Source organism: Erinaceus europaeus, chromosome 1, assembly GCF_950295315.1.
Source record: "Erinaceus europaeus chromosome 1, mEriEur2.1, whole genome shotgun sequence".
Classification (NCBI taxonomy): Eukaryota; Metazoa; Chordata; class Mammalia; order Eulipotyphla; family Erinaceidae; genus Erinaceus; species Erinaceus europaeus.
The window spans coordinates 93,082,127-93,107,140 of NC_080162.1; the positions used below are offsets into that span (position 1 = coordinate 93,082,127).

At 40.2% G+C, this 25,014-nt stretch overlaps 1 protein-coding gene across 2 annotated transcripts in view; it reads right to left on the reverse strand.

Annotated features, from left to right (window-relative positions):
* Nucleotides 1–25,014, reverse strand: part of GRID1 (glutamate ionotropic receptor delta type subunit 1) — a 955,154-nt gene that overhangs the window by 47,781 nt on the left and 882,359 nt on the right. For both annotated transcript variants that reach the window (XM_007530211.3, XM_060190942.1), the window contains exon 13: nt 16,268–16,463. In XM_007530211.3, coding sequence (XP_007530273.2) covers nt 16,268–16,463 — 196 coding nt within the window. The remainder of the gene's footprint in view (nt 1–16,267; nt 16,464–25,014) is intronic.

Here is a 25,014-nt window from a genome sequence, read left to right on the forward strand (position 1 = left end):
GTCCCAGTAATAAGCAGCTAACCAATCATGGCTGGAGTGGGACATACAAACAATAGAGGGATGGCAGGCCCGGGTGAGCTGCCAGGGGGTCCATGCAGTGGACATCAAACCCAGAGAGACATGAGGAGATATAGAGGGAAATCAGGCCTTGGGCTACTACAGGGGCCCCTGGGCTTGAATTCAGTTAGGAAGAACTCTATAAGGTGCCCAGAGAAGAGTTTGTACTAGGGACTCAAGAGAACATGCAAAAGGGCATCTGGCCTTTGATGTCTAGGAAAGGGTCCTGGGGTTAATGGTGGGCCCTGGCAGATTCCTCAGATTGTGCAGCAAGACTTCAGACCTGGGGTGGCTGAAGTGGGAGTCCTCGAGACCTCAGGGAGATGTGCAGAGTGACACTGGGTTCAGGGACTCAATAGGATGAACAGAAGTGTGTCAGGCCTGGGGTGGCTGCAAAGGGGTGTCCATGGTGGGTTTGGGACCAGAAAAGACTCAGCAGATGAACCAAGAAACACCAGTTTTTGTGAGAGCCTCAAAGAGGTGGCTAAGTCAAGAGGAAGGTAGAAATTTTGTGGGGCTATTGTTCAGTGGGGCTCTGGTGATATAAAGGATTGCTACTAGATCTTTGGTTGGCTTAATTTCACTGAATGTCTAAAGGGCTCCCTGTGTTTTCACTAGCCCCATGCCCTTAGTGTGGGGGTGCCGAATTATGTATAGGATGGATCTGTATCAGTCTTTCAATGTCTTTGTCTCCTTTCCAGGGATCTGTGTTCTTCTCTTCCTCTGTGCTCAAAGAACTGTTTTTATATTTGTTAGACTGTGTAAATTCACAACTGTAGTTTTTGTTTGCACAGTTTCACAGAAAACAATCCTGGAGGTACTAGCCATTTTAGATCTCTCCCACCCCACCCCCTCATATTTTTCCAGATTAAACCACTTGCAGTTTTTATACTCCAGAAATCAATAAGGATGACTTGAAGAAAAATATCTAATAGATGCTTTATATTTTGAGTTAATGATAATGAAAGCACAATGTATAAAATGTGTAGGGTTCAGCTAAAACAGTGTTCAGAGGGAAATTTATAGCTTGGTAAGAGAAAGGGGAAGAGAAAGTAAAAGCACAGTAGGTACTACAACACTGCTCCACCATCGATGGAACTCCTCTGGTGCCTTTTCACTTAGTCCTTTATAGTGCTGGGGATCAGACCCAGATCTTCACACATAGTAAGGAAATGCTTTACTGGGTGAGCTGTCCCACCCCCTCCACACAACCCCCTCACTTGCCTCCCCACCCTTGTCATTCTTACAATAGTTCACCCCAGGGGAAAAAAAAACATTACTTCAAGAGTAAATAATACAAAAGTTGAACACATAACACTAAGGTAAGATATTATGTATTGTAAGGAAAACAACAACAACAACAATCTCCTATATTTGAATAGAATAAAATAAATGAGAAAGTAATTGCCAAAAATATATTAAATATAATACACAATATTGCAAAATGAACTTTAACTCGCATAAGAAGAAACATGACAAATAAGTATAATAAACAGAGAATAGCCAGGTGTCTGGAGATGGTTGTTAGTCAAAAGGAAGCTATAAATAAGAACTGGTACAGGTAGGACTCTGTAAAGGAATACAAGCAAAGGACAATATTTTCAAAGATAAATACCAAGTTAAAGAAACTCAAGGTATTTATTATACATAAGAGGATAAGAAAGAAAGCAAAGAAAAAAAGATACAGGGAAGATTTTAAAAAATACTAGAAAGAAAATGTTTATCACTTTAAAAGACATGGAAAGCTATGTACACATGTCAGTGTGTTACATATAGTTGTACTATGTATAAATATTACTTTGGTATTCATTAAAAAACACCTGCTCTTGTCTTACCATTCTTTTCTTGAACAGTGTCTATCCATTTCTTCCTTCATTTTCATACTTTAAGGTTGTCTCATATTTCTGGGGTTTATGTTTCTGGGCCTATTTTAGTGTGTTATCGCCTTGTTGAGAGTTAAATGTTCCTTGTTCTATAGCTCTCTTTGCAACTCTGTCTAGTAATGGCAAACTCCTTTAGTTTTTTTCATATCTGACATTGTCTTTTTTTCTTGCTGCTTCATATTTGAATGATTGTCTTGCAAAGTATGACAGTTATTATCTTTGAATATGTTGCTCCCATTTGATTTGTGAATTAAATACAAATAATTTTTCTTTGTTTTCACTTTTATTTGTGCTTAATAGTGGGTTACAAGATTGTAAGATTGCACTATATAGTTCCAAACCACACCACCACCAGACATTTGTGTCCTCACCCTCCCACCCTCCAAAGTTAACCACAGTTCTCACAAAGTCTTAGAATTTGTTTACTTCTATTTGTTTGCTTGCAGTTCATGAGTTTCAGTAGATTCTACACATGTGTGAGAGCATCTTTTAGTTAGTTGTCTTTCACTTCTTTACTTATTTCACTAAGTATATAGTAACTTCCACTTCCATTCATTTTATCCCAGAGAACACAATACCATCTTTTTTTACTGAAGAATCATGTTCTGTTGAGTATATATCTCATAACTTCTTTAACCAGCTATCTATTGGTGGGCATTTAGGCTGCTTCCACTCTTTGTCTATTGTGAATAATGTAGCTATGAACATAGGGGTGAATATGTCCTTTCTAATTAGTGTTAAGAGTGTCCACTGGATAAATGCCCAAGAACAGCATTGTTGGACCATAACATAATTCCATTTTTATGTGTTTAAGGACTCTCCATATAGTCTTCCAAAGGGGCTGCACCAGTTTGCATTCCCACCTGCAGTGTTAGCAGAGTTCCCTTTTCTCCACAACCTCTCCAACACCTGTCATTCCTTGATTTGTGGATATAAGCTATTCTCACAGGTGTGAGATGGAATCTCAGTGTAGTTTTCATTTTTATTTCTCTAATGATAATTAAAATGGTGCATGTCATGAGTATCTCTTCATTAGAAAACTTATTATTTGGCCCACTTTTTCACTGCGTTGAGCTTTATAAGATCTTTATAGATGTGTGATGTGTAAATATCTTGTCCCATTTACTCAGTTGCTTGGTTATCTTCTTCTCCTCCTCCTCCTCCTCCTCCCTCCTCCCCCTCCCTCCTCCTCCCTCCTCCTCCTCCCTCCTCCCTCCTCCTCCTCCTCCTCCTCCTCCTCCTCCTTCTTTTTTGCCTCCAGGGTTATTGCTGAGGCTCGGTGCTGGCACTAGAATTTCCTGGTGGCCATTTCACTCTCCCTTCCTTCCTTCCTTCCTTCCTTCCTTCCTTCCTTCCTTCCTTCCTTCTTCTTTTTCTTTCTTTCTTCCTTTCTTTTTTCTGAGTAGGACAGAGAGAAATTGAAAGAGGAGAGAGAGACACCTGCAGACCTGCGTCACCACTCTTGAAGCTACCGCCCCTGCAGGTAGGTGGTGTGGTGGTTTTTTTTTTGGGGGGGGGTGCTGAGCTTGTACTGGGATTCTTGAGCGAGTCCTACTGCTTCATGCTAGGTGTGCTTAACTGGATGAGCCTGGTTATCTTTGTGTAGTTGTTTTTGATGTGTACAAGTTTTTTAGTTTCATATAGTCCCATTTACTTACTCTTGTTTTCATTTCCTACATCCATGGGATTGAGTTTCCAATTACATCTTTGTTGTGAAGATTTTGCAATGTCTCACTGATGTTTTCTTCTATACATTTTAGAGTTTCTGGCCTAACATCCAGCTCTTTGATACATTCTTTACATGTAAATAATTTTAATAAATAGTGCTAGTTGTTTGGATATATGTGTGGGGAAAATGTGAACGTGAATCAATTATTTATTCTTTGCATAAAGCTAATTTGAGATGCATCTTTGACATGAATATGAAAACTTCCAGAAGGAAACTTACAACTTTGGGAGAGGCAATATTTTCTTGGGACACAAAAAGCATCAACCATAACAGTAAGAATATTTATATATGGTGTTTTAGCAAAATTAAAACATCTCTAAATTTAAACTGTCTCAAAAGATAGCAGTTAAAATGAATAGGTAAGCTATCGACTGAGAATTATATTTGCAGTACTTAGGAGATATCAAGTGATCAAAGGCATATATATGCAAACATATGTATATATATTAATCTAAATAAGCGATGAAAATGTAAATTGCCAGTGAAAAATAACAAAAAATACTGATTTTTTTTTCTAGAGCACAACTTAGCTCTGTCTTATGGTGGTGTCGGGGTGGGGGTGGGGGTGTGGATTGAATCTGGAACCTGGGAGTCTCAAGCATGAGAATCTGTTTGCATAACCACTATGCAATCTCCCCCACCAAAAATATATGTTTTTTTAATAGACTATATGTGAATTGCCAATATTCACATGAGAAAGTACATCATTAGTCATCCAAAGGAATACAAATTAAATTCATGACATATCTGTCATATCCCTAAATCATTTTTAGTTAAAAAAAAAGTCCTGTCACAATAATTGTTGATATGGATTTTTGTCCAGCAACTTAAAATTACAAATATAATATAGTATATTATTGGCCAGAATATAAAATATTATAAACACACTGGGTTTGGTGATATAGTTTCTTCTAAGTTAACACATAACTCCCCTATGATGAGGACTTCCAGTCTTTTTTCTTTTTCAAATTTTTTTTTTCTTTTTATTGCCAACAGAGTTGTCTGTTGCTGGGGTTTGGTGCCTGCATGAGGAATACACCACTTCCAGGGGTCATTTTATTCCTTTTATTTTTTATTTGATAAGACAAAGAGAAATTGAGAGAGGATGGGAAGATAGGAAAGGGGCGAGAAAGACAGACACCTTCAATACTACTTTACCACTCTTGAAGCTTCCCCCTGAAGGTGATGACCAGGGGCTTGGACCTGGGTTCTTGCACACAGTAACGTGTGCACTCAACCAGATATGTCACTGTCAATCACCACCCACCCCACCCCTGCCCACAAGAAAGAAAGAAAAGAGTGTATTTGTACAAAACATTCTATGAGACTGATCACACTATACTATTCATAATATTAACTGATAAATCAACTCATGTTAAATACATAATAGACAAATTGAAATCTATTCATATAATGTAATACTGGTTAAATTAAAAAGAGAAAAAAGTATTGATGTACACACTTTTTAAAAAATATTTATTTATTCCCTTTTGTTGCCCTTGTTGTTTTTCATTGTTGTTGTAATTATTATTGTTGTTGTTATTGATGTCATTGTTGGATAGGACAGAGAGAAATGGAGAGAGGAGGGGAAGACAGAGAGGGGGAGAGAAAGATAGACACCTGTAGCCCTGCTTCACCACTTGTGAAGCAACCCCCCTGCAGGTAGGGAGCTGGGGGCTCAAACCAGCAGCCTTACACTGATCCTTAAGCTTTGCACCACCTGTGCTTAACCCGCTGTACTATGGCCCGGCTCCCGATGTACACACTTTATATGGATAAATGTCACTGACATGAAGTTGGATGAAGTCAACACAAATATATAATCTGTATAATTCCACTTATGTAAATTGTAAAAGCAGGTAAATTAAATCTATGGTAGTAGAAATTAACTTGTATATTTTTGTCCAATTCCATATTAGCTATCAGACTCAAGCAACTATGATAGTCATGGGCTTTTAGGAACATGCCCAGAATGGACTTCCTAGCTTCTTCCCACTGTAAGGTCCCTATTCTCTACTCCTACTTTTTTTTCTTGTTCATTAATCATTTTGTCCCACTTTGTATTTTGTCTGCCTTCAGCCACCAATTCACAGACACTATCTTGATTCCATCCTGAATTCCCTTTGGTGGATGACCTTATCAGTGTCTTGGAACCTCACCACTTCAGAACCCTGCCCTACTGGGGAAAGATAGAAACAGGCTGTGGGTATGGACTGACCTGCCAACATCCATGTTCAGGTGAGAAGCAATCACAGAAGCCAGAACTCCTACCTTCTGCAGCCCAGAAAGAATTTTGGCCCATACTCTCAGTGGGGGAGAAATGATAGCCAGAGAGCTCTGAACTCCAACTTCATCAGAAACCAGAGAGAGAGAGAGAGAAGGAAAAAAGGAGGGACATCTGGATGTAATAATAGGTGTATGTTTGACTTGGAAAGGAAGAGAAGATGTGGCTTAAAAAAAAAAGAGGCCAAATACACACAAATATAGACAGATGGTTGTAAAAATAATAATTGACCCATATCTGCAACTTTGGGAGAAGAGCTATAGCTTACAATGGAGGGACTGGGGATCCAGAACTCTGGTGGTATGAACAGTATAGAGTTGTAGTTCTGTTATCTTGTAATTTTGTAAATCAGTATTGAATCACTAATTAAGAAAAAAACACCTGTCTCCACACTCTACAGTCTGCACAGTCTGGGGAGAAGGAGGGTCCATGCTTCCGGAACATCCAAACCCTCTGGGGCTGGAGCACACGGTGTACCCTAAAGGATCAAGAGCAGCAACTAAGTCTGAGAATACAGCCCTCTGTGCCTCAGTTTCCACCTTAACTAAGTGCCTCAAACTTGTAAGAATTACCTAAGGTAGGCATGAGCTAACTCTTTCTAGAAAAGGTCAAAGATCTTGTAAATACTTTCTTCTTTGGGGCCAGTTGGTGATGCACCAGGTTAAATGCGCACGTTACCATGGTCAAAGACCCGGAGTCAAGCTCCTGGTCCCCACCTGCGGGGGAGGGGAGTGTGTGGGTGGGTGGAGCTTCACAAGTGGTGGAGTAGTGCCACAGGTGTCCCTGTATCTAATATAAATAAATAAACATGCTTAAAAAAAGATATTCATTTGTATTTTTGGAATAGAGAGAAATATCTACAAAATAACATGAGGAAACTACCTGAGGTCATGGGAATATATCTCTGTAACTTTTGGGTGGTGAAGATTACACTGTTATATACAGTTGTCTAATATCATGACATAAACATGTAGTATACATGCATTTTCTAGTGTTTCAATTATATCTCATCAAACACTAAAGCAAAATTTATGATTACATTTTAACTTATTATTGTCCTACACCAGGTACTAGCATGGTTTGATGATAACTACTCAATTCATACTGGTAATTTTCTACTTTGGCATTGGTAAACTTACAGCTGTCTGGGAAGGTTTTTATCTATCTCACAAAGAACTCAGGGAGGTGAATTCACTTGACCAAAGCCACAAATTAAATTAGACAGAAACTATTTGTACTACATTTCTTTAATGGATGAGTAAGTGAATACATGAATAAAAAGAAGAGACTCCTCAACTTACACAATGGATATAGTATGTTATGACCAAGTAGATCAGATATAAAATCAAAGAAAAGACAAATTGGAAGTTTTGGAGCATACTTAGAAGGCCCAGTGCTGCTAAGGGGATCAGTGTCACTGCTATCCATCACACAGGGATAGTGAATTTATACAAATCCTTTTTCTGGAGATCTTGGACCTACATAAACCATCTTTTTTTTTCATTTTGGCCAAACATTCCAATCATTTTCCTAGAATCCTCAAAATGCAAAGGAGTATCCATCCCTACTTTTGAAGTTTTTCCCCTTTTCCCCTTAAAAGAAGTTCCCACATGTCACAGAATCAAAATCTGTCCTTACCTCCCGCCTTCTTTCCAAATGGAGAACTGTGGGAGCACTGAAGTTCCTTCTGAGAGCATATTTTATGCCACAGGGTATTGTCCTGGACATGCCACAGCAAGTGTGTGCATTGGAAGCAGTCCTCCTCACATAGCACAGATCAAGGAGAAGGAGCAAATGCAGGTGCTAACTGGTGATACTCATTATATCACCAGTTAGCATTATATCAGGGTGGAAATAAGTAAGATTTGTGGGGCCTTTGTCTTCCTGCATTTGAATTCATACTTTATAACTTCAGTATTACTTACAGAGTGAAAAAAAAAACTACTTCCTTCTAAAAAGTACTATCTTGCCACAAGATCTGAAGCAAACTACTTGTCTACTCAAAAAACTCAATGAGTTGTGAAGATTGACGTTTCAACTATTAACACTGCATTCTACATGACAATGTGATTAGATATTAGGTCTGATTTATGGAAAGGCTTAATAATGGGGCAGTTCAGGTCAGTCCAGGCACTGCACAAAGATTAGGTTAGGCTGGATGATATTTGATAGAGTTGATAAAGCTAAAGAAAAGAAAAATCACCAACAAAATTAAAGTCTAATTTCAAGGACAAGGCTTTTATCTTAGAATTTTTAACATTTATCAGCTCAATTCTGCATCTCAATGTTTCCCTAACTGATATTTTAATAGTTGAGAAATTTAAAAAATGACAAGACTTAAATGAACTTTTCTTTGATACACAGAAAGAGAAAAGAAGACTTTAAAAAAATATGGGAGCCAGGGGCCATGTAACAGAATATCCCCCACCCCCTTTCCACCTGCAGAGGGGAAACTTCACCAGCTTTGAAATAGATCTGAATCTCTCTCTCTCTCTGTCTGTCTATCTCTCTCTCTTTCTCTATCTATCCATCTCACTGTAACTTCTGTGGCCTAACAAAAAGAGAGAGAGAGAGAACAGTGGATTCATTGTGCAGGCATCAAGCCTCAGAAATAATACTGGTGGCAGAAAAAAAAAGTAGAAATTAAAAAATAAAAAACATAATTAAAAATAAAAAAATAAAAAACATGGGAGCCAGGCATATATATCCATCTACTTTTTTTTTTTTTAACTCCTCCAGGGTTATTGCTGGGCTCGGTGCCTGCACCATGAATCCACCGCTCCTGGAGGCCATTTTTTTTCCCCCTTTTGTTGCCCTTGTTGTAGCTTCGTTGTGGTTATTATTATTGCCCTTGTTGACGCAATTCGTTGTTGGATAGGACAGAGAGAAATGGAGAGAGGAGGGGAAGACAGAGAAGGGGAGAGAAAGATAGACACCTGCAAACCTGCTTCACCGCCTGTGAAGCGACTCCCTGCAGGTGGGGAGCCGGGGGCTCGAACCGGGATCCTTACGCCGGTCCCTGCGCTTTGCGCCACATGCGCTTAACCCACTGAGCCACCGTCCGACCCCCATATCCATCTACTTTGATGCAAAAAAGAAAGGGATATGAATATACAAAACTATACCAGGAAACAGACACATTGAGAAACTGCATGTTACCCCATGACAAGAGGCAAGGTTGGCAGGCTATGCCATACTTACTCACATTTGTGTAGTCTTGAGCAAGCTATTTAATTTCTCTGGTGCATAGGTCTCATTTCTATATGATGGAAATAATAATAAGCAAGTGGTCCTACTTAGACTGAAGGAAATAAATATTTGGCCAGGAGGTGGTGCAACAGGTTAAGCGTACATACTACCATGGGCATGAACCTGGATTTGAACCCCTGCTCCCCACCTGCAGGGGTGACGCTTCATGAGCAGTGAAGCAGATCTGCAGGTGTCTCTCTCCCTCTCTTTCTCCCCTCCCCTCTTAATTTCTCTCTATCCTTCCAAGTAAAAATAGAAGGAAAGAAAAAATGGCTGCTCGGAGTGGAAGATTCCTAGTATTGGCACTGAATATCAATGATAGCCCTGTTGACAATAATAAACAAACAAACAAAAAAGGAAATAAATACATGTAGATCATCTGGAATAGAGCCTGGTACATAGAAACTGCTCAATAAATTTCAGGGTGAGATTTGGACATGTTAAGAATAAATAAGGTCCCCAGTACAGTGAAGGGGGAGTCTCTGGGCCATCAAAGACATGCATAAAAAGGACAAGAAATCAACAGGCACCACCCATATACAACCAGATGTGATGGAACTAGACAATCTATCATTAGATATGCTTGTATATTATTAGATGTAGCATTAGATGATATATTACCAGATATATGCTATTAGGTAAAGTAGAGACAGCAAAATGGGCTATTTATAGGATATGCCATATGTTTCTAGATGTTTTAGAGTTTGAAGGTGAGCTACCAGAGGTGCCCATGTGCTATCAAATGACAGGGACTTAGGGGAAGAGCACCCCTGGAGTGTCCTATATTCTAGATCTGGGATCTCTATACTTTTTTCTGTAAAGGACCAGGTAACAAGTATTTTAGGATTGGGGGCCATATGGTGTCAGTAGAGCATGAGACTCTTAATGTCAGGGTCGTGGGTTCATGCCCCACGTTGGGCGCCATATGTCAGTCAGAGTTCAGGGCACCAGTATGCCGGGCTAGCTTCACGGTGGGAGACAGATGACCAGGGACACATGGCTGCGCGGAGAAGCAATATTTCTTTATTCACGAGTGAACGGTTCAAAAAAACGAATCTAATCTAATCACAACCCAATTCTGTCTTCCATCTCTCTCCTCTCGTCAAAGAGTCAGGAACCCAGGAAGTATACAGGATAGGGGGCAAGGAGAAGCAACAAGATCTTTTCCTTAAGAGAAGGTTACCAGAAGCCAGAAAGGGAGCCAGAGCTATTCCCTTGTTCCTCCAAAAAGAAACCCATGGAGGATAATCCACTAACTGATAGTGCTAACCACATTTTTAATTTATGTGTGTCTACTCAGTCAGACAACAAATAGAGGACCCATGCAGGGGTAATCTAGTATTTATAGAGACATACTGGATGGCAGGAGGATTTGTTGTAAAAAGTTTATGTTGTAGGCTCTCAAAAAATAAGCAAAACATCTCTTCCCTTTCAAAATTCCTTCTGCTCCCTTTTTCAGAGAAAGAACAGCCCCCTCTTAATTCAAGTGGCCACTGGCATGTAGGAGTGGGTCTCAGGGTGGGGCAACCATGACATCATTGCTTTCATGGGCTCTGAGACTGTGAAACAATGATCACCTCTTGCTAAGCAATTCCCTACCTAAATTGGTTCCAAGTCATTAAAATAGTAGCACTCCCAAGGAAAAAATAATAGTAGCTCTCTGAGCAATAGCAAGCCTCTTGACTAATAAACAATTAGACATTATTTCTCTATCACCTCCATTGGTGAAATGGAGTCAGTGTCATCAAAGAGTAGCTGGGAATTGCAAATGGGGTGATTCTCTCCTTGCCAAAGAAGTATTTTGTGGCATCGTTGGAGTACACCCCTCTTGACCTTTACCAGGCTGCTAGATTTGACATTGAGAGAACCCTCTACTCCCTAAATATTAGAATCAGATCCACTTTTCTCGACATGTTGAATATTTACTTTTGATGTCTAGATCAAGGGCATGACCTTCATTCTGAACACCTACATCTTTCTATCTGATCTACAAAGGGTCCAGGGATTCATAAGGCTTCAGATGCCCTAACTTGGGGGTGAATGGCAGCTGCATGAGGAGTAGACAGGAAAAATATAGGGCACATATTTAGTTATAGTTGCAACCCAAACAAGCACACAAGGAAGAGAATTTCAGAAAGTAATCTGAACTTTTCTACTAGTAAAAAGAAAAAAAAACTGCAGTACTCTCCATTTTTGACAATACTATAAACTCACTTTTATAACACAACTTATAAAACCCTTAATATTTATTTAGTGCTGGCAGTCAGTGTTTTTTTTTCTTAGAGAGTCAATGCAACAGGGATATTTGTGACCCCAAAGCAGGCTTGGGATTTATAAAATAAAGGTGTCATAAAAGTAGCACATCCCACGAACCACAAAAAGATTAGATTTTGTACTAGGAGGCTACAAAGTCCTAATTTGCATCTTCACTACTTATTATTTTTATATTGTTTTATTCATGAGTAAGAGCTTAATATCACCAGAGGGCGAATGATTTCTAATATACCAGCAGTGGACTAGAGGTAAGTAGGATGATGAGGAGACATTCCCCTGACAACCCATCTCTAGATTTATCAACCTCCAGAGGACTTTAATTGTGGTGTTTGCTCTCCTAAGGTACCCAGGAATAAGAACAGTAGGCATAAAAGAGCTTGCAAGAAGAGAAGGGGACAGCTGTGCAGGAGTCCAACTCTGCTTGGCTTGGGCTGTACTTATTTATTTAGAGGTGCACAGCAAAGGGTTAATCACAACCTTTGATTCAAAACACCCATTCTTTGGCCAGGAATGCCCTTTATTTTAAAATCAATTCATTTATTATTGACTATGTTGAAAGATGAGAGGCCTGGCAGTGGTGCACCTGGGTGAGTACACACATATTACAGTGTTCAAGGACCCAGGTTCCAGCCCCTGGTTCCCACCTGCATGAGTGGTGAAATAGTGTTAGATGTATCTCCCTCCCCTCTGCTTTAACTCCCCTTCTCTCTCAACTTCACTCTGTGCCTATTTAACATAAATAAATAAAATATAAAAACTATTAAAAGAAGAGAAATGGAAAATATTTAAACTTTGTAAATCTAAATCTTTGTAATCTAAAACATTGCTCTTGATTTGCAGCCAACAATTTATTTCCTTCTACCCCATTGCTCTGCCTCTATCAGTACAACCAAAATCCAAGTCTTGTATTTTTATCATTACTTGAGATATACGTGTACATTTATATAATTTTAAATAGGTATTGTACTGTATGTTATTTTGTAAGGTCACCCATATGTAATTTCCTTTATTGCTTTTGACTCAATATACTCTGTAAAGATTCCTCTGTATTATTATATAAAGCCATGCTTTATAAAATAAATAAAAAGTTCATTCATTCTACCATATATATATATGTATATATATATATACATATATAATTTATTTTAACTGAATTATTACCAGGGCTTTGGCTCTCTTAGCAATGCCACCATGGCCTTTCTACCTCTGGAGTACTGCAGAAGTTTATTCTGGGTGTCTACACAGACATGGGATTGCTGTAAAGGATACGGCAAAGTTCTATTTTATAGGAGAATTGACAGACTTGTTTCCAAAGTGGTTGTACTGAGTACATTCCCATCAGCAATTAACCACCTGTTACCCTCATTCTCTCTACAACATCTCATCATTGTGCCAGTCTAATTGGTGCAAAATGATATAGCTTTATGGTTAGGATTTGCATTTCCTGGGTCACTAAAGATTTTGAACATCTCCATATATGATTATAGCTCTTACACATTGATTCTTCTATGAAAGGCCTGTACAAATCTTTTGCCCATTTTCCATTTAAAATATTCTATTTATTTATTGGATAGAGACAGAGAAAAATTGAAAGAAATGGGAAAGATAGGGAAGAAGAGACAGAGAGAAAGTTGCATCACTGCTTCACTACTTGTGAAGCCTTCCCCATGCTGGTAGGGCTTGAATTTGGGCACTTGCACAATGTGACATGTGAGCTCTACCAGGTGCACCACCACCTGGTCCCTTGCCCATTCTTCTATTCATTCGATTTTTAAAAAAATATTTTATTTATTGAGGAGTTGGGCGGTGGTGCAGCAGGTTAAGCACATATGGTGAAGTGCAAGGACTCGTGTAAGGAGCCCGGTTCAAGCCCCCGGCACCCCACCTGCCGGAGGTTCGCTTCACAAGCGGTGAAGCAGGTCTGCAGGTGTCTGTCTTTCTCTCCTCTGTCTCCCTTCCTCTTTTGATTTCTCTCTGTCCTATCCAACAATGGTAACAGCGATGACAACAACAACAACAATAATAACAAGGGCAACAAAGTGGGGAAAAATGGCCTCCAGAAGCAGTGAATTCATAGTGTAGGCACCAAGTCCCAGACAAAAAAAGTATATATATAATATACTTTATATATATAATATGTATATTATATATATATAATATATATATTATCAATGGGAAAGATAGGAGAGAGAGAAAAAAACAGACATCACCCTGGTACATGTGTTTCTAGTAATTGAACTCTAGCTCTCATGCTTAAGCGTCCAGTGCTTTATCCACTGACCCATCTCCTGGACCATTTGATCTTTTCTTATGTATTTGCATAATCTTGACCCTATATTGAGCATATGCTCTATAAATATCCCCTTCTACTGCACTACCTACTTATTTATTTCTTTAAGGTGTATTGTAAAAGATCAAAGCTTAATAAAGTCAAAAGTAGCTATCTTTTCTTTTATAAGAATTATTTTTTGGGGGGGAGAGGCTGGGAAGAGATCATACTGATTATACAAACAATTTCCATGCCTGAGGCTCTGAGCTCCCAGGTTCAATCTCCAGCATGACCATGAGCCAGAGCTAAGCAGGGCACTTAAAAAAAATTAAAAATGAAGAAAAAATATATATTTATTTGCTATAAATCTTCATATGACCTATATGCAGATGGTAGTTTTGGCTCTGTATGAGAGACAAAGAAGGCAGGGAAGATAAACTTGAAGGCCATTTAGTCCAGGCCTTACATTCATACAAGGTCTTAAATCAACTTTATATGATCTCCAAATGAAGTCACCAACAGGCACAAAGATTCACTGGTGAAGTTCTCTGGAGCTTCAGGTCAGAGTCACATTCCTTGTAGCACTGTACACTAAGAGTTAAGAGGTTTTAATCAATATTTTGAGCATGGGACTATCACAATGTTGCTCACTCATAAGGTGCCCCTTGGTTAATGTAAATATTCAAAATTTAATATAACACATACTAGTTAATATTTCAAGTGTTTGAAGCATATCTATCCTACTCCAACCCCAGATGGGAAGTTTTACAGGTTTCTCCCCACTCAAAAGTTGCAGACAGGGACAATGTTGTGCTCAATTTTACCTAGATGATGAGTAAAGGACCTAGGATTTACACCCAAATGTGAGATATTCCAGAGTCCAGGTGCTTTCTGTGATTCAGGGAAGCAAAAATAACATGGAGAGGCCATCTCAAGCTGAACTTCATGTGAGCACATGTGTTCAGTGGGTTTCTAGTCCATGCAGACTCAGTTTTTAGACCAAGCAACCAGGTGTCATGGTTTCTGTTACATAGAGGTTGCTTTGTCTGACATCCCATTGCTTCTGAAGTCAAACACTCACACACACACACACACACACACACACACACACACACACACACCCCTCTCCTCATGCCCCACTAAATCTCCTTAGGTTTCCTTAAGGGTCCCTTAAGGAGAGCTGGCAGATTTCATTATTCTGTTCATCATAAAGAGCAGGGTGGTGGGCTATGGTGGTCCCAAGTTTGCCTCAGATTGTTTGTTATACCTAGTGTAGTACTAAGGCCATAGGATGTCCAAGTGGTTAGGTATGTGGAACACAGATGAATGTTTGCACATGCATGGATTTGTGGGTACAAGGTATATGCACAGGTGAGTACATGTAAGGTTCTGCAAAAAGGTTCCACAAACATGAAACTGATGGCTAGGAATTGGAAGAGGAGATGTGGAGATCAGTTAGACAGGTGAGCATATGTGAGCATAAGTTCCACAGAGGTGATCAGTAGGTAGAAGAGGGAAGAAAAGGAAGTGATTCTGAGGTCACAAGATAGCCATGCTGCTCAGAGAGGCAGCAATGCTGGCTATAGGTGCACACTTTCTCACACCATTCACTGGTGACCTCTGGGGCAGTAGGCACAGTACATGGGGACCACTGAGCAGAAGGAAGCCAGCACCACCATTACCCACCCTGCCTTCAGATCACCGTCTTCTTCCCTCTCACCCTTTGAAAGTTCTGTAATACATGGTAGATAAATTCCAAATTTCTGAGCCTGTAGCCCTAAGTGTTAGAATCTGAAGTGTGTCCCCAATTCCTATCTGTATGATGGAATAATAATGCTTATTTTGACCATTGTGTGCAATTAACTGAAATCAAGAGTACCCTATGGTGAAAAACAGTGATAATTTTTCTCTGCCTTTTCTCTAGTATTTATTTCTTCCTACTCTGCCCTGCCCTTGTTTTCTCCCAGCTGAGCTATTATCCCAGGTCAATTGTGTTGACTACCATCTCCCAAACCTACCTCTTCTCCATAGTATATCCCATATACCCAGCCCCACTGCTTGGCCCTTGTTCTAAACTCTCTGCCAACTATATCCCAAACCTTATCAATCCACACTGTCATTCTCCTGAGTCCTGACCCTCTCATCTTAGTCCTTTGCTGCATCTGCCGACTCTTCTCAGTGCAAGTGATGAGACTCCTTATGCCACTTCTGTGTGAGATCCTGGCCCAGTGCGTTCACATTTTTAATGTAATTTGCCTCTACTTGACTAGTCTTTTGGAAGGCAACTAATGAAGAGTGCTTCTGTTTCTGCCACCAAAAATGGGGACTTAGAGATTGTGTATATTTTCACTTGATGTCACAGGCCTTTGAAGAATACCTAACAGATTGAAGATGGCTCATCCTGCAGGCAGTGGGTTTTTTTTTTAATAGATGCCTCCAGAAAGAAGTCTCCTACCTTTTGCATGACTAATCCCATGACCCATTAGGACACACACATGCCCAGGTGTCCAGCTCCCACATACCTTCCTGATTCCTTCTGAAGGACTAGACACGCAGTTGTCAGCCCCTCCATTCTTGCTGATGGTCCGCCAAAGCTCTGCAAATGTGCTGTCTTGTTCCAATGGGTTGGTGCCCTTGGCTCGGAAGTACTCATACACAGCAGAATCCCGGACAGTGCCATAAGACATCTCTACTTGTTTGGAGAGATCCTGGAATGTCCTGAAATGCAAAAAGGCAATGAAGCATGGGTACATACTAAAGACTGCGGAGGCACAGAGGGGCTGCAAGGATCTCATAAGGCCCAAACTTAGCTGTGGCCCTCTAGTCACATTCTTCACTCCCAACCAGTAACAAGAGCCTCTGAGACCAAATCAAGATTTTCTAAGACAATTTTTCCTCTATATAGTTAATTCAATAATTAGGAATCCCCAAACCAGACTTTATACAAAACTTGGGGGGGGGATAAAAAGGATAAATTAGGCATAAATCCTACCTTCAAGGAGCTTATAGTCTAGACAAGGACACACACACACACTCACAATGTAGAAGAGTCAGGGCAACATGATAAGCTCGCTACTAAGGTCACCAACTTAACTGCCTAAAGTACAACAAAGACACACATAGCTGGCCAAACTATTAATAATGACTGCTCTCTTTCTGATACTCAGGAGTGATTTACATGGAGCAGAATGGAGCTAAGGCAGTAAGGGAGAGCATCATGATGTCCACAAGGTGTGTCTGAGTTAGGAATAGAGAAGAGCTTCTTTGGGGTAGGACACATAGACGAGGAAGTATCAACTATCATGAAGTTCTTACTTGTCTTGGGATGAACAGTACCTAACTCAGTGTGTTGAGAGAATGTCACCAAGAGCCAATAGCATAAATGTGGAAAAATAAAAAAACTAAAAAAAAAAAAATTCAGATGTGAGCCAGGCTCCCTCTCTAGGCTTCAAATAAATCACTGTTTATTTCTCCTCCTCCTCTTTTCTCCTCCTCCTCCTCCTTCTCTCTCTCCTCTCTCATCAATGTTTTCATGATGAGATACAGAATTCTTATTCTTACCTACACAACTTTCCATCTTTTTTTAAAAAAATAATTTTTATTTAGGAAAAGGAAATAGTGACAAAAAAGGATAAGAGGGGTACAACTCCACACAATTCCCACCACCAGAACACTGTATTCCTTCCATCTTCTGGTCACATATTCAGCTGTTCCTCCCTATCCCCACACTGTCCCACAGTCAATGCTGGAATGAGAAATTCCACACAATTACTGCCTATGGAACCAGTTTACTGTGCTCCTTCTGGAGTCTCTTTATATCACTCAGCAGCCTGATACATTCTGTAAGTTGTGTGAGGATTCAACAGTCACCTTTCCCCATAGAGAACCATCAACAACCCTCCCCTCCCTGTGTCTTCTCTAAATGGAACATGATTTCCATGGCAGTATGTTCTCACTCAGACTTCAGAGAGCAGAATCCCAGAGTGAAGGCAAGCAGGGACACTGGAGTTCAACCTTGTATCTTGCCTCCCAGATCCATAATCACTAACGTACATCTAGAAAAACTGGGTAACTAATCCATGCTTTAGTTTCCCCAAATATTTTAAAAATAAGGCTGGAGCACAGCTTATAGCAAAGGGCTACTGTGGAGATTAAATGAGGCAACATGTGTTCAGCTCACGGAGCAGTGCCTGATGTGAATTCAATACCCAATAACTCGTCGCAATTATTCCTCACTAACAGGATATGCCTGGGTCCTCCAGTAGAATATAAGAAGAATTTGCAGAACTAGATCCAAAGCAGCTCTATCTTTGTATTGACAGAGCTGGACCCAGGACTGACACTTGCCTCCACAGCATGTACACAGAAGAGCTAGCAGTGCCAGCTTCCTCCTGCCTTGGAGACACACTCCAGAGTATTCCTTCATGGCCCAGAAACAGAACTCAATATTCGTTTCAATACATTACAGATGAAAGGAAACATAAAATAACAAATTTGATGATGAAATCTTTCTAATTATTGTTCATTATTTATATCTAATTGAAGGAAGATGTTCTTTTGCTTGAAAGGCCCCCAGGGTTGTAAGGCTGTTGTAATATGTTTGTAATGAAAAGGGGGGGATCTTTTCCCCCGTATCTATATTTTTTATTTTTCTCCTGGTAATACAAACACACACAAGTCTTTGATGAATAGGAAATATCAGGATGAATTACTCAGTTGAGTCTACATACTGAACTGCTCTAAATTACTGCAGTTTCCATGAGTATGGAATGAATGTGTAATTGCCAAGGAGCTCTGCACTACTGTTTCATTCCCACAATTGAAATGGAGATTTCTTCTTTCCTCTTGGTATTGATTCACGGCTGCACCCATGGTCAGAGGTTCAGGGAGCATCTCTGAATGGCAAACAGGCAGCTTGGATGTTTATGGCTTCATATCCATTTCTGTCCGTGTATAGCTCATTGCTTCCAGCCCCAAAATGCCACCTCCATCTTCACTGGGCCAGTCTCATGACTCAGCCCCATGACCTCTATCCATCACCTCTCATAGGCATGGTCTGAGCAGAGGGATATCTCTCATTTCATATGCACACTTTCTCCTGCAAGGAAAATTGCCATCCCCACTAATATACCCAGCATACTCTGGGTCCAAACATCACATTTTAGTGTTAATAAATGCATAATGGGCTAGTAGGAGGTTTGAGCAAGAGGGCCCAACACTTCATGCATCAAAGTAGTCATTTCCCTCAGTTACTCATCCCCCTTTCAGAGTGTACAGTTTAGGGAGGAACATGTGAGGAGGAATAAAGGAGAACTAGGGCAGCCAGCCAGTCAGGCTCCAAGCCAAAATTGATAGCTCAAAACAGATGTTCACGTCAGAAAGGACACCCCTCCAAGCCAGTGAGGGATGCTTAGCCTGGAGAAGACTGCACTAGCACCACATTTTATTTAGCATGTTTCTCCATTAAGTCTCTTCTATGAATGCTAGAACATGCCCAGTAACACCCTGGGCAGAGAGATGAAGTTCAAGCCTCCACAGGTGGGGTCTGTTTAAACCAGGCATACATGATGCTCCTAGAGAGGTCATTCAGTTATATATTCCACCAATAGGTATAATACATGACAGAAAAGGCACAGAGGTACAGAGAGTAATGAAGTAATGAGGGGTATCCTCAAGGGGTTCATAACGAGGGATGAGTAAATGCTCATAGAAAGAAATAACTAGTCAATAAACAACAGATGTAGAATTCCACATGAGGAAACCCGGACACACACAGGAGAAACAGCCCATAGGTGGGAGATTTTAAAGGTTTATTTATTTATTTTTTAGAAGAAGAAACATTAGATTGAATTATGATGGATTGGTAGATGGAGAACCAGGAGCTAAGGTATTCTAAGAAGAGAAGAAAGTATGAGAAGATACTGAAAGACCAAGGGGCCACAAAGCAATTGTAAAGGCAATTCCTATCAACATAAAACACAAATTTTTGAGGGCTGGGGAGATACACAGTAGTTTGTGCACTAGACTTTCACGCCTGAAGCTGCAGAGGTCTCAGGTTCAATCCCTGTGCCATCAAAGCTACAGCTGAGCAGTGCTCTGATCTCTCTCTCTCATTAAAAAAAAAATAAAGAAGTGTGATCTGGGAGGTGGTACAGTGGATAAAGCACAGGATTCTCAAGCATGATGTCCCAAGTTCAATCCTCGGTAGCACATGTTATGCCTGGTTCTTTCTCTCTCTCCTCCTATCTTTCTCAGAAAGAAAGAATGAAAAAAAGAAAGAAAGAAAGGAAGGAAGGAAGGAAGGAAGGAAGGAAGGAAGGAAGGAAGGAAGGAAGGAGTAACATGTTGATATTAAAAAAACAAAAAACATGGGTTTGGAGGGAGTCGGGCGGGGTTAAGCGCACATTGTGCCAAGTGCAAGGACCGGCATAAGGATCCCAGTTCGAGTCCCTGGCTCCCCACCTGTAAGGGAGTCGATTCACAGATGGTGAAGCAGGTCTGCAGGTGTCTAACTTTCTCTCCCCCTCTCTGTCTTCCCCTCCTCTCTCCATTTCTTTCTTTCCTATCTAACAACAATGACATCAATAAAAACAATAATAACTATAACAATAAAAAACAACAAAGGCAACAAAAGGGAAAATAAACAAATATTATAAAAAACAAAACACATGGGTTTGGAACCAGACAAACATCATAGTGAACTGTACCACTGAAAAACCTTAACTCTTTGATGTGGATCAATAGTGTTCAAAGTGCTATCCTCACGATTATAGTATCAGCAGTACTAGGACCTTACAACAAATGCAAACTCTTGGGTCCCACCTGAGAGATCTAACAAAGCAGAAGCTTTAGAGGTGGTGTTCAGTTGTCTCTGTTATCCCAACTATCCATGTGATTCTGATGTACATGAAAGTTGCAGAACCATGGACTGCAGTGAGTCACTTATTGCAGGAGGTCTTAGTTTTATAGCTAAAATATTTTAGCTAAAATTTCTCAGAGGATTGGTGAAAACTGAGAACCACAAATATCTAGCATATAGTCAATGTATAATAAGTTTAAGCTCTTCCGTTAGGCTGCCAATATGTAATTGAAATGGTTGAAGCAAAGGGGCCTTGTGAAGCAGTCACAGGACTGGAGTAGTCATACCTGGGTGGAAGCAAGTATGGCAGGCAGCTGAGTTAAATCTACAGATCATGTGACTGGAGTCTGTTTCAGCATCAGCCCATCTGTCTAGTCAGTGAGAAGCCTACCAATTGATCCCAGTGTTTCTATACTGTTGCGAAGGTATACGCAAATAATTCCAGTTTGCTGTCTCATAAAGAGTTGTACACTCTAGGCACCCAGAGTGCCTTAAGTGAGGATCTGAGGAATTCTGGATCCAAGATGAGCATGGAGACAAGACGGACGTTTGTTTATGCAGAGCATCATGGTACCTGCCTACCAGAGCCCTTCCTGGTGATGCAGTGAGGACCTGGGCTAACAAAGTTGCTAGGAAAAGATGTGATTTAAGCATTGTTCCTAGGCCTTCTGCCTGGGTCTAGGACTAACCACTGTCATTGGTGTCAGATGTGTACTTTGCAGTCTGCTTCCATCTTCATAGACTCTTAGCTCTTAATGTTTACTGTTAAAACCCTCCCATGGCAAAGCTCAACCTCTCTTACAAACCTCCTTTTGAGCCAATACCTCCCATTCAATCACATCTTACTGAAACTGGGTTTGGAAACTATAGAAACTGTTTATCTATATATCTTGGTCCAGGCTGCTGATTATTTTGCAGTCTCTTCTACCAAAAAGCATAAATGATTCCTGTGAGGTCGGCTGATTGTCTTGCAAAATAACTTTGTAAACACTGCTTGTGTTCCAAGCAATTTCGTCTGATTTAACATGTACCTCCTGGAAGTCCCACAGTGACTCCTATTATGGCCATGGACAGTTTACCTGGTTTAGCACCACCTCCCTCCCACCTCAAACCTTTCTTCCTAAATCAATCTTGCTATTTCCCACATACATTTTCATTAGCAAAGAGATAAATGTTTTTGCAACATGAGGAAAATCAATAACACGAAATTTATAAATGCATCTTTGCATGTTATGGAAATATTTACATTGGTAATGGAGATAAATATTCTTGCAACAAGAGCAGAATCAATAAGCAGTGTATGTAAAACGGATTTCCATGACTCTGGGGTTGCCATAGTCATGGGCCTGATAAATTAAAATCCCAAAGTACTATTATTCTTCTTTAAGGAGAAAAGAAAAGGAATAGTGTGGTATAAGAGGTGCTGTAGAATGAGGCTCCTCATAATTTGGAGCTGTTTTAACTATAGACCACAGTCTTGCTTTACTATCTGTGTGTTTGATTTTATAAGAGGTGGTGCTACACTAATCAGTTGGGAATGTCTCACTTGATTCTCATCATTTCCTTGTAGGACCTTTGAGTACCAGTGCTCCCAGATCCTAGCCTATTTCAATGCCTTCTGCCGGGCTAGCTTTGCAGGCGGGAGACAGACGACCAGAGACTCATGGCTGAGCTGGGAAGCAGTATCTCTTTATTCATGTGGTGCAATCTAAGCTAAGCTAGCCCTAATCACAATCCTGTCCTTATATATACTCACCAAATAGGGTGGAAACAGGATGTGACATAGAGAGGGTGGAGCGAAAAGAGACTGGTGCAAATCAGGGTGTACTACGAGAGGGAGCAAAAAGACATCCATCCAGAACCAGTGGGGATTAAACCAATACCCTGCAGGCAGGGCGGTGTTTAGTTAACAGTGGTTATGTAAATAGAATACAGTGTTAAGTAGGGGGGATTAAACCAATGAAACAGAAGGGGTTTTAGAAGCAGAATTAGAAGCATACCAACAGCCTTCATTGTGTTTCTCTCCACTACTTACCCCTGTGGCCTTTTTCTCTCATCCTTCTCCCATGCAAGCTTCTCCAGCTAAAGCTTTGTCCTAACATTTCTCCTCTCCCTCCACCCTTAGGCCTGGGTTCTCAGGTGAATGCTGAAAAATCCCTAGTAGCTTCTCAACCTTGGATCCTGAAAAACTTTCCAAGTATCTTTATCCTTGTGGTTTGCAATTGTTCTCCTTCCCCTTCTGTTATTTGACAAGATCATTGCTCTCTTCTGGTTATTTGAAATGCCAGGGATTTCACCTGGGACCTCTCAGATGCAAGCCCTATGTACTACACTGTACTACCGCCCTGGCCCTCATTAATTAATTCATTCTAAAAACATATTTCCTGAGCACCTAATTGTTTCAAGCTCTGTTATGGGTATACGGATATTGTACGACAAAACAAAGTTTCCAATTTTGAGTCATTTACATGGTGGAGGTGGGAAAAGAAAAACAAAACAAATAAATGAATAGTAGCGACCCAAGTACATGATGCAACCTTGGAAACTTTCTGGAAAAGGACAGGCAGTACCTATGTGGGCATATACTACTTGGTCCCATGTATTTGGCTCTATTTATTATTATTATTATTGATTTCTAAATCACTTTTAAAATATTCCAAAAAAAAAAGAAAAAAAAAAACCTAAGCTTTGAAGACTGCCAGAAAATCCGCTTCAGGTCAGATGTAGCCTGTGGGGGTGTTGTCAGCCCATCCCTAAGTAAATAGTGATGGAAATTAATGTAAAGATTAATAAAGCAGATTAAAAGTCACTATAGATTAAAATTCCAACCTGGGAAAACTGTCTAGTCAGCATCAAATGAGGATACTTAGTGACCCATGAATCATTTAAAAAAATTTTTTCATTATCTTTATTTGATAGAGATAACCAGAAATCAAGAGGGAAGGGGGTGGTAGAGGGGGAGTGAGAGAGACACCTGCAGCCCTGATTCACCACTCGAAAGCTTTTCCCCCTGCAGGTGGGGACTGGAGGCTCAAACTTAGGTCTATGCACATTGTAACAGGTGTGCTCAACCAGGTGCACCACCACCTAGCCTCCCCTGCCCCAACAAGTTCTTCTTCAAACATGAGCCCTATACTCTGCCTGGCCATAGAGGGACCAGTCAATGTGTATTCACCTCTTTCTTTCCATTTCTTAAAATCCATTTCTTTGATGATTATAAAAATTAAGAGATGCCCAAAACAACTGTATGAAAAAAATAACTGTTGTTATGTAACATATTTCCATTGTTGTAAGAAGCAACCATTAACAAATGCAATATAGAAACAAAAATACAAGGTATATGCACAAACATTTGTTAGTTGTGAGATTTCTACTTTTTATAGAAGTATTTCTATAAAAATTGTTTTGTTATGAAGTAGATATAAATGGAATCAGAATGATTTTTTAAAATTCTGCTATTGCAGGTAGGGGTAGATAACATAATGGTTATAGAAAGTATTTTTGTGCCTGATTCTCTGAAGCCCCAGGTTCAATCCCCTGCACTACTATAAACCTGCTATTTCCCAAATATCAAGTCTAAGCCTTGGAGATTTAGATGTATGTCCTCTTCTCTCTTCCAAGTCTACTCCTTCCAGAGTCTCAGTGCAGCCAAGATGCACTTGGAGGAGAGAAGCCTGTCTTCCATTCCATCAGAAGCTCATCTTGCTGGCTAAAAGAACAGACTGAAAGATTGTGATCGTTGTATTTTTCAAATCTAAAAATAAAACCAATATGACAAGACTATATTAGAAGCCCTGACTATATTAGAAGCCCAGGTGATAAAGAAACCACAGGACTGAGGCTCTTTCACCAGAGCAGACTAGAATATTCTCACATGTGCATTATCTGGCTGGGTTCAACCTAGGTCTATAATCCTGGTTACCAAAGCAGAATAGTCAGACAGGAGCTTTAAAAGGAAGACATAAACATGATGTGTTTCTGATTTCCAAATTCAGCCTAAAAATGTTGAAAGTGAACAGGAATCAGAAATAGACTTGGAAGATGGGAATTTGAGCATCACCTCAATCAGGTCAGATATCAGTAGATCAGGAAATGAGCAGAAGTAGGATGCCCACATATTCCATTCAGTCAAATCTAGGGGCATCTAGGGCCCTCAAGAAAGAGCTCTTAGCATGAGAAACCTTCTGTATTCTAGTTCAGGCTCCCCCACTCTCCCAACATTTGGTTATGTTCTGCTCTCTCACACTTGTGAGACATCAGTAAAGCTCTTAGCCTGGCACACAGTACCATATATTCAGGATATAACTAAACTCAGCTGCCCACTAGAGTCAGCTCATTGTCAGCTTCTGTAGGAAGAATGTATGGATATACTCTTGGGCCATGAGCTCCATATGTGTTCCTGCTTACCTT